Below are 11,293 nucleotides of genomic sequence, written 5' to 3'. Positions count from 1 at the left end.
AGAGGCTGACGAGAGAGAGAGAGAGAGAGAGAGAGAGAGAGAGAGAGAGAGAGAGAGAGAGCGAGCATGCTCGGAAGTGAGCTTTTATTAGGAGGACTCTGTTCTTAGAAAGTTCTATCCATTACAGTGCAGAAGAGGTAGGGCTACAAGGGAATAGGTGAGTGTAACTCAACCCTAGGGTTGCGCCCACAAAGAAGACCTCCTTACTATTCAAGCATTCTCTGCCCAAGCCACAACAAATGCAGTGGTTGGTCAGAGCCTGAGGCATCAGGACTGGAAGGTGTGGTCATTCAGTGTGGCTCCCCACACTGGACTCAAGTGATTCTTCTATCTCAGCCTCTCAGGTAGCTGGGACTACAGGCCTGTCTTCCTGTCACATTGTTAGAGAAAACCACAACAATGATTTCCTATGAGAATGACTCCTATTCCCAGAAGCTTTAAGTGTGTTTAAAAAATAACTCCTACAGAAAAAAAAAAAAAGACTCACCTCTATATATCCTTTCAATTTACCAGGTCTTTAAAAAGTATGCATTCGTACTATCCTTTTAGGGTTGGTCATTGGTCAATATTCAGCATTACTCAAAAACAACCTCTCAATGCCAATTTATTTCCAGATAAGATTTGGTCCATTTAAGGGAAATCATTAAGAATGAACCAAGGGACAGGGAATAAGGAGGCTGCCCATATCCACAGACATCCACCCAGGAGACACCAGCCTTTGATTTATAGATAAGGTATTCATTCCTAAGCAAAACAAATTTGATAAAAATAGAATAAGTCACTTAAAAATCTTACTTTCCAAGAAAGTCACATTTAGGGGCCTGGAAGTCCATGAAATGAGACCAGTTCAGCAACAGTATGGATTCTAAAATGGCTAATAAGGTGGCAGTGATGACCAAAGTTTTCCCACACTCATCACACTTATAAGGTCTCTCTCCAGTGTGGCTTCTTTGATGTTTCATAAGGAGTGTCCACCTACTAAAGCTTTTACACCACTGACTGCATTGATAAGGTTTCTCATCAGTGTGGATTTAGAGATGCTGGAAAAGTCCTGCATTCTGACTAAAGGCTTTGCCATACTGATTACACTGATAGCATTTCTCTTCAGTGTGTAATCTAAAGAGCTGAGGCAGAAAGCCTTTCCACATGCTTCACATTGATAGGGTTTTTCTCCTGTGTGGATTCTTCTGTGTCTGATGAGGCCATTGCTGGCACTGAAGGATTTCCCACACTCCCTTACATTGATAGGGTTTCTCTCCAGTGTGGTTCCACTGAAAGCCTTCCCACATTCTTCACATTCATGTGGCTTCTCCCCAGTGTGGATTCTCTGGTGCTGAATAAGGACTGAGCTCTGAGTGAAGCTTTTCCCACATTCATTCCACTGGTGACATCTTTCTCCAACTGAATGGCAACTCTGCTTTTCTACCTTGTTCTCATGTTTACAAGTTTCTCTGTACTTAGAATCCAGAGAAACATTTTTTTGGAATCTGCTCTCCCCAAAATGTTCCATTTCTTTTAAGACTTTCTGTTTTGATACCAACTTCTGGTTTTCAGGTATAGTCTTACCCCCTGGAATAATAAATGGACCAAACAATGTCATCCTTCTCCATTATGAAAAAGCACTATCATAGGATGGAAATCAGATGTATATATTCTAAGAATGCAAACCTAACAGTTTAATGTCAGGAGTTTTAAATGGGGATATTAAGGTCAAGAGCATTGCTGAAATTGCTGGAAGGGATTACCCAGAAAAAGCAAGATTCCCAGAGAGGATGCACATGACCAGTTACTACAAACTATTCACCACAAGACTAGCACTGTTCTAAGTGTTTCATACATATTAACTTGTTGAATTCTCAACTGACTATTTGACTGAGGTATGATGATTAGCCCCATTTCATAGATGCATCAATTGAAGGAACAGAAAGCTTCCCTGAACCGCTTGTTGTCAAGAGCTACAGAATAGCAATGCTTAAATTCCAACTCAGGCAATTTGGCTCCAAAGTCCACAGTCTTAAACAATTTCCTACAGAGAGCCAATGGAGATCTCCTGAATGGACCTGTCAAAGTCCTTACCTTGTTCTTGAAATTGGTGGAGGCCAAAAGCTTCATATTTGAACTGTGTGTCACCATAGACTGGAGCTGGATGACTGTTGATTCCTGCTTGCCCTTAGGATGTACCATGTCCTCTGTAAGCACGTTAACATGTCTGTATTCCTGGTATGGGGCCTGAAGGCAGGTATATTTGGGTTCATAAGAGAAAGACTATGAGAGTCCAAGCTAATACTTAATTAAAGAGATCATATGGAATAATTTGAAACATTTTCTAAAGCAGTGGCTCAATGGAAGGAGCAGAGTTTAGTTTCATACTCTAAAAGAGAACAGGGGGATGGTTTAAAATAGGTAGTTTTTGATAGTCCTCCCTTTAAAAGACAGAGTCTAACTCCCCTTCCCTCGAGTGTGTACTGTACTTAATGGCTCACTTCTACTGAACAAAAGTGTGACAGAAATGATGGTATATAACTTCTATGTCATGAAAAGCATTGTGGCTCTTTCCTTTCTTTTTCCTCCTGAGAAAACCAGCTGATATGTCATAAAGATATTGAAGCAGGTCTAAGAGGAGACTGATGGAGCAAAGAACTAAAACCTCCTGCCAACAGCCAGAGAGAAAATTAAGCTGCCAACAACCATAAAAGTGAGCCATCTTGGAAGTGGATCCACCAGCCTCATTCAAGTTACCAGATGACTATAGTCTTGGCTGACATCATTACTGCTACCTAACAGGAGATTCTTCTAAGTAGCTCCCAAATTCCTGACTCATAAAAACTGATGTTGTTGCTATTGTTAAGCTAGTAAAGTTCAGGGGCAACTGTTTATACAGTAACAGAGAACTAAGACATGTAGTTAAAGCCAACTAACCTGTGTCACCAAACTTCACTCTTCATTTAGTATTCAATGTCTAGAAGCCCATCTTCCTCCTCTTACCTGGTTCCCAGGCTCACTAAGCTCTTGCTCCAGATCTTCCACCACAGCCACTCTCTAGATGGTGCTCCTGCACCCAGGCCTGTAGCTCCTCAGGTAGAATGATCAGGAGCTGCTCTAGCACCAGCAGCTCTAGAATATGCTCCTTGGTGTGAATCTCTAGTCTCTGCCACTGATGACAGAGTTCTTAGAGCCTGCTTAGAGCTTCTCAAGGACCAGGAGTCTCTTAGAAACAAAATTGCCTAAAAAAGTCCGTGTGAGGCCTCCTGGCCAGAAAAGCTGTTCACTGGAAGGTAGGTTTCTTGATCCCAGAGAGGATCTTCTTCCACCTTCACAATCTTAAGTTCATCCTGTTCCTCTGCTGAAGCCATTCTGGAACTAATTTAGAAGTCTCACACCAACTTGGGGTAAAAAAGAAAAATCTGTGATTTAAGATTTAATCTTCTTTTTAAATTTTTTTTGGTAGTTGTAAACAATAACTTTATTTTATTTATTTTTATGTGGTGCTGAGGATCCAACCCAGAGCCTTGCACGTGTGAGGTGAGCGCTCTACCGCTGAGCCATAACCCCAGCACTTTGATTTAATCTTCTTAAGGAGGATATACCTAATGATAGAACATTATGTATTAACAGAAAATAAAACAATAAGAAATGCAAAGTATTAAAATAAATGAATAGAATACTATCATTTATGTTAATAAACAGTATATTAGGTATTTAGTTTGTTTAGAAACCGGAAAAAGAGTATGGCAGAATACATCAATGGCCTCAAGTCTTCACCCTTCTCTGTAGTCTATACTTAGTAGTGCCCTCCCATTGTGATTCTGGGCTCAACTATATGACTTTGACCAATGTGATATTAGCAAATGTGACACAAACAGAAGCTTTAAAAGCTTAAAAAGGTTTTCTTACTCTTACCCTCTGAAATCTCCATGCCCAGGCTAGCCTTCAGATAATAAGAGGCATGTAAGGCAAATCACTCCACTGGAGCAGCTAACAAACAGGTGACATGTGAGTGTGCCTAGTCTGAGATCTGTAGGGCTGTTTATATTGTTTGATTGTTCTACCATACTTAATGAAAGAGATCACATAGAACCATACAACCAAGCAAACAATGTAAGTAAAAGTAACAAAGAGTCTAAGGACAGGCTGGGAATTCAGGTGGTTAAACCACAAAATGTTCAGTGTGAGAAAAAAATGTGTGACAAGAGAAAAAGATGCATTATATTAGAATTTAAAAACACTTTCAATTCTAGAATAAAATGTTTATATTTTATTATATGAAAACTGAGGGAAAGTTAAGATAACATTTAAGCTGAGCTTTTAAGTATAAATGGAATGGGCAACATGGAGTAGGATTGAGGAATGGGAAGAACTATTCAAAAGGCCTTGACACAGGGCATACTGTGGTCAGAGAAACTAAAGGATTGGATTTTATAAATACAACAAGAAACCACCAAAGGCTTTAAAGAAGGAAAGTGACAGAACTGGCCTTATGTAATGAGAAGTTCTGCTACTGGACAAAGAATAGCTGAGGGAATGAGGGTGAAGCCATTAGTGGAAGCAGAAAAGTCAAGAGTTGAAAGCAGGTGGGTGTGGAGGGTATTGTATGCAATTTGGAAAGACTTTCCATTTAGATGTTACTGCATTCAGCAACTAATATAACTTTGAAAAATACATACAAATGAAAGGAGAAACAGCTTAACTTTCATAAATGCAGTTCAGTCATTGTTCAAATATTTATGGAATTATGCTAAGAATTGTGAATACCAGAAGCTTATAGCTAGTGGGGATAAATGCACAACACAATGAAATAAAAGTTATCGTTTAGGAGGTGTGTATACACAAGGCATGCTCCTGGAGGAAGTAGGAGAGTTCTTTCTAAATTCAATATTCAGTTTCTATACATTAACTGTAATTCACAAAGAATTCATTTCACAAATATTTATGCCTACTATGTGCCTATTATTTGTGCCTATTACATCAGGCAGCAAAGAATGAAACAGAGTTTGATGTGTCCCCATTTTTCTTCATTACACTAAAAACAGCAGAAAGCATAAAAGATCATTTCCTCATTAGCTTCAGTATTTTTAGCAATAACAAAGAGAAAATATAAATCATAAACTACCTGTCATAAAATAAATCCCAAAGGATAACCAATCACAACAAGAAGGAAATAGAGGAACAACTTAAATACCCTGAAGAAACAAGCAAATCCAGAAATGGAGATACCATACTGGTACTCCTTACTGCCTTACTTCTTCAGAAAGGCAATAGGATGAAAAAAGGAAGGACAAGGTTGTATTAAATTAAAAGTGATCTTTAAAACTACTTGCAGCAGGGCTCAGCGGCACAGGCCTGTAATCACAGTGGCTTGGGAGGCTGAGGCAAGAGGATCAAGAATTCAAAGCCAGACTCAGCAGCAATTTAGAGAGACCCTAAGCAACTCAGTGGGCCCTGTCTCTAAATAAAATAAAATATGGTTCAGTGGTTAAATGCTCCTGGGGTTCAAGTGAGCGCCACCATGCCAGCCCCAGGCTGTAATAATCATTTTTGTCTGGTTGCATTCAAGATTTGTTTTTTTATCTTTGGTTTGTGCACCATGACTATGATATGCTTAGGTTTATTTTCTTATTTTTCATCTCGGGGCTCATTGAAGTTCTTGGATCTAGATGTTGATGTTTTCCACCATCTTTGGAGCAGTTGCAACCCATTATTTTTAAAAAATTTTTCCTATCTTATTCTCTTTCCTTTTTTTTATAAGACTCCAGTTTCATGACTATTAGGCCATTTTATATCATTTACAAATCACTAAAATTCTTTCTATTTTTCTTCAATCCATTTTCTCAGTGCTCTTTGGATTGAAAGCTTTCTTTTCCTATATCCTACATATTGTTAAGACCATCCAGTAAATTTTTTTTTCATTTCAGAAATTTTACTTTTCAGTAGTAGAACTTGATTTGCTTACCCTCTTGTAGTTTTGATTCCTTTACCAGTTTTCCCATTTGTTTACTCATTAAAACTATATTTTCTTTAATCATTGAACATATTTAAAATTGCTGCTTTGTACTTATTATCTACTAAATCATATTATATTATATTTATTATCTACTAAATAATTTAGGTCATCTCTGCATTTGTTTCTATTTAATCCTTGGAGGGGGACTTATGGATATCATGTTCTTACATGCTTTGCATGTACAGTAATTTTTAATCATATATTATATATAGCAGATGATATATATTAAAGCATAGAAATATGATTTCTTCCTGCAATGCATTTTGTTCTGGAAGACAGTATTTTAGGGTTTTGGTCTGTTTGTTTTTTTGATATTGGAGATCGAACCCAGGGCCTTGCAAATGCTAGACAAGCATTCTACCACTGAGTTATATCCCCATCCCTGAAAGGCAGTTAGTTTTATGATAGTTTTCTTTGATTCTTAAGAAATTGATTTTAGATTTTGTTAGTGTGGATATAGAGAGGCTCTTACTCAAGGGTATACTCCTTACTTATACACCTTTACTCCTAAGGAATATTTTTGTTTGTTTATTTGCTTGTTTGGGGGTTTGGGGTAGTTGTTGTTTTTATCTTATAGATTTTTATTTTTGTTTTTTGATAGGGCTGGAAAAGGTATGATCTTTTTTTTTCTGTGAATAACTTCTTTTTTTGGTACTAGAGATTGAACCCAGGGACACTCTACCACTGAGTCACATCCCCAGCCCTTTTCATTTTTTTATTTTCAGACAGGGTGTCACTACATTGCTTAGGGCCTCACTTAGTTGCTGAAGCTAGCCTCGAATTTATGATCCTCCTGCCCCAGCTTCTTGAGCCCCTCAAATTACAGGTGCGTGCCACCATGCCCAGCTGCTTAACACAAAAAAAAACACACAATAGCAAAGGCAAAGAATACAGTCATTTTAAATTAGAAAAATTGTATACTTTTGTGTGTATGTATGTGTGTGTGTGTATATATATATATATATATATATATATATATATATATATATATAATTAATATTGCTATTGGTTAAGAGTATATATTAAAAGTAGAAATGGGAGTTTTCACATACCAAATAGAAATTCAAAAATGTATCAAATACAACTCTTACTAAGTTCAGTCTTTAAAATATTCAAAACTTTGACTAAAGCTAGTAATAGTGGCACTTGCCTGTAATCCAGCAACTTGGGAGGCTGAGGCAGGAGGATTACAAGTTCAAGACCAGCCTTCTTAGCAACTCAGGGTAGCCCTCAACAACCTAATGAGATCCTGACTCAAAATTAAAAAAAAAAAAAAAACTAATTCTGAGAACTTACCATAAAGAAATCTTAATTTTTAAAAAAAAAATAACAAAGTTGTTTATTACCTATTATTATAATGGCACAAAATAAAAATAAACTAAATATGAAGCAATCAAAGAATGATTCGATAAATAATGGTACAAATTTTTGATAATGGTAAGAAAAAGATGCTGTTAATGCAAAAATGCTTACGTAGGGAATGGAAAATGCTTACGTAGTTCAGTGGAAAAGCATGTGCTCACCAAAAAAAAAAAAAAAGTTTATAAGATTAAGTCTAAACCATGCCTCGTGGCACATACCTGTGATCCCAGCCACTTGGGAGGCTGAGAGGCTGAGGCAGAGGATCATAAGGTCAAGGCCAGCCCGCACAACCTAGCCAGACACTATCTCAAAATAAATTTTATATATATATATGTATAATTATGTACATAAATTATATAAGTTTTATATATAGTATATATACCATAATTATATCTATACCATATATATGTAATATAGGCCATATATAAATCATATAGATCATATATATATATATATCCAGTCCTTTAAATAAGTATATATATGTTTATTTATTTATTTAAAGGGCTAGGTATATAGCTTAGTTGACAGAGCACTCCTGGGTTCAATTTCTAGCAAGATACAGTCTTTCATGTTACAGTTGAATTCTCCTGATGTTATCAGTCTTTCCACTTTTACTGAGCTTGAACTCATATAGGACTGAAGTAAATCCTCAACTTGTATGATCTTTGTTCTCCTTTGATCCATCACTGTAACAGTCAGAATATAGACTTTTGGGGGGAGAGGAGTTACTGGGGATTGAACTCAGGGGCACTCAACCACTGAGCCACATCCCCAGCCCTTTGTGTGTGTGTGTGTGTGTGTGTGTGTGTATTTTATTTAGAGACAGGGTCTCACTGAGTTGCTTAGCGCCTCACTATTGCTGAGGCTGGCTTTGAACTCAGGGATCCTACCAAGCCACTGGGATTACAGGCATGCATCATTTCCCCCAGCTTCTTTTTAGAATTTTGTCCTTTGTATGGTCAACTCAGCCCTCAGCCAAGGATGCACAGGAAACTTCCAAACCAACTTCTCAGTTTCCCCATCTGTACTGCCTCTTTTTTTATACTTTAACCTCCCAAAACTCCAACTGCTTCCAGCAACCCTGAACTCTTATGTCTGTCTCCACACATTAGTGAGATTGTGATGCTTTACAGAGGCTCAGACTCCCTATTCTGTGGTTGAGAAATTGTTTCCAGGCAGAGAGACAGGGTAGTGGTTCCTGTTCCAGAGCTAGTTCTCAGCACTAATTATGTTCACAGGAAGAAAGCCCCTGTAACACTGAAATAGATAGGATGTAGAACATTTTCCCAAGCTTGCACACAGGAACCACAGTCCAGTACACTTGGTTAGATGTACTTTGGGGAAAGGAGGAATATACAGCTTTTAGTACCTTGCACAAAGTTTGAGTTGAGTTGATATTGATATCTAGGTGCCAAAGTGTCATTGTAGCCCCTGTTAGAATGTGTATATGATGAGGAACAGACAAGAAATGAAGTTCTAGTCTAGATAAGACTCATATTGGGTCTATAGACATCTCCACCCCACCACACATACATCTGTGTTAATTGCTTCACTCATCTCTGAATTTAAAATGGAATGACAAATTCCAGATTTGGAGTAATCCTACATTGATCTTTTTGGCTAGAGTTAAGAGTTAATACACTGGAGAAAACCAAATGGTAGTTGCTGCCCTTTTTCCAGCCAAAAGATTAACAACAACAATAACAAATTAATCCCAGCAGGAGTGTGGAAAGGTTAATGCAACTTTAAAAGTAAAAGAATGCATCCCTCTCCTTTACCTCACCAACCTGGCCCCTGTTTTAAAAAGAAAGAAAGAAAAGAAAAGAAAAAGATTCCAGGGAGTGACAGTTAACCAACAAAAACTCAACAAAATAGTAGTCCCAGTTGGAGCCATGATGCCAGATATGGTATATTTTCTAAAACAGATTAATATGAACTCAGTTCTATAATATACATTGATCTGATAAGTGCATTCTTATACATCCTTTTAGAAAGGAAAAACAGAAATGATTCATATTAGCATAAGACAGACAAAAGTTTACATTTCTGGTTGTTTCCCAAGGTCCATGTCAGCTATCCTGCCCTCTATTACATTATAGTCAGAAGGGATATAAGCTAGCAGGCATTTCTAATATTGGATGATAAATTATACAGACCACAGGAGCAAAATGTACTATGTTGGAAATCTTGTTAAAATGTATTTGCTACAGAAGGAAGGAAGTATATCCCAGTGAAGATTCAAGTGCCAGCCATGCAAGTGAAGGTTTTAGATATTCCAGTTATCTGGGACATGACAGACCTTCTCTAAAGTAAAGATGAAATTACTGCATCATGCACTTTTATTTTTATTAAAAAGAAAGTGGAGACTTTCATGTCTGTAATTCCAGCAACTTGGGAGGCTGAGACAGGAGGATAACAAGTTCTAAGCCAGCCTCAGCAAGTTAGAGAGACCCTGTCTCAAAATTTAAAAAACAAAAGATGGGTAAATGTCTGGGAATATGGCTCAGTGGTAAAGTGCCCCTGAGTTAAATCCTCATTAACCACCACCACCACCACCACCACCCCAAAAAAAGAAAAAAAGAAATGATCCTAGATTCTTTTTAAAATGTGAAAGTTCTTTTTGACTTTTAAGTCTTTATGCTTACTGAAATTGATTTTTGTACAACGTGTGAAGTAGAAACCCAATTTTATTTATTTTCCCATTAGATATCCAAATTACAACAGTATTTGCCAAGTTAACTCCTTCTTTCCACAATGATTCTGAATGCCATTCCTTATTTATTGAGCATCTGTACATACATTGGTTTTTCAGTCCCCAATTCTGTTTAAATTATCTAGTTACTATCGTTGTGCTGCTACACTGTTTTAACTGTTATACATTTACAATAAATCTTTACATGGGCCCCGCAAAGGGGGCTAGAGAGGCTGAGGCAGGAGGATCAAAGCCAGCCTCAGCAAAAGTGAGATGCTAAGCAACTCAGTGAGACCCTGTCTCTAAATCAAATACAAAATAGGGCTGGGGATGTGGCTCAGTGGCCTAATGCCCCTGAGTTCAATTCCTGGTACAGCTCCCCACACCCCAAAATCTTAACATATCCAGTAGAGACAGTTTCTGCACCTCCTTCATTCACTGAAAAAAAAAATTTCTTTGATCTTCTTCACTCTCTCATTATTCCATAGAAATTTAAAATAGGCCAAGTTCCACAGAACACACTATTGGGATTTTTATTGGCTTTGCATTGAATTTATGTATTATTTTAGGAAGAAATGACATTGTCATATATTTAGTTCGCATATACATAGATATGGTATGTATCTCAATTATTTATCCTTAATAAATAAAGCTTTATAATGTTTCCATTAAAGCATTTTTTTTATTTCTTTGCTTCTGTAATTGTTGTCTTTTAAAAATCACTTTTCCTAACTTGTGCTGGTGATGGGAAATGCAATTATGAATGTCGATATTTTAAAAATTTAACTTTTGCCAAACCCTTTTATTAATCCCCATAATTTAAGTGCTAGATTACCTTGAATTTTCTAGGCAAACCATTTGGCATGCTCCTTAAAACTGTTATGTATTTTTAATTAATATTTTAATTAATGCAAACAGCTCTTAAAAATACATTTAATAAAGGTATGGTAACACTCTTCCTCACACCCTTTCCCCTTTTCACAGTTTCTAGCTTTCACCTCTCACAGGTAACCACTATTATTAATTTTCTTACGCTTTTTTTGTGACCATAAAAGCAAATATAATTTAAATTCTTTTTACTCCCTTCTATTCCCAAACGTGGCAAACTATATACAGAGTTCGGCGCGTGATTTTTTTCCTTTGTTATCGACGGAAAATGTTTTGAAGTCTCTTTAACAGCAAGAAGAGAAGAGAGGGGCGGCGAAGAGGAGGGGAGCCAGCAAACGACTGAGTGTCAG

At 37.1% G+C, this 11,293-nt stretch overlaps 1 protein-coding gene across 1 annotated transcript; it reads right to left on the bottom strand.

Moving 5' to 3' along the window:
• Positions 1–791: 791 nt before the first annotated feature.
• Positions 792–3,353, bottom strand: Zscan31 (zinc finger and SCAN domain containing 31). Its single transcript, XM_027922170.3, is given in 9 exon segments — positions 792–1,120; positions 1,123–1,234; positions 1,236–1,270; positions 1,273–1,569; positions 2,077–2,125; positions 2,128–2,229; positions 2,986–3,031; positions 3,033–3,229; positions 3,231–3,353. Coding segments are annotated over 9 exon segments (1,290 nt in total).
• Positions 3,354–11,293: the final 7,940 nt, after the last annotated feature.

The sequence above is a fragment of the Marmota flaviventris genome, chromosome 6 (assembly GCF_047511675.1).
Source record: "Marmota flaviventris isolate mMarFla1 chromosome 6, mMarFla1.hap1, whole genome shotgun sequence".
Taxonomy (NCBI): domain Eukaryota; kingdom Metazoa; phylum Chordata; class Mammalia; order Rodentia; family Sciuridae; genus Marmota; species Marmota flaviventris.
The sequence above is the reverse complement of the archived record's forward strand: the minus strand, read 5'-3'. Positions and strand labels throughout refer to the sequence as shown.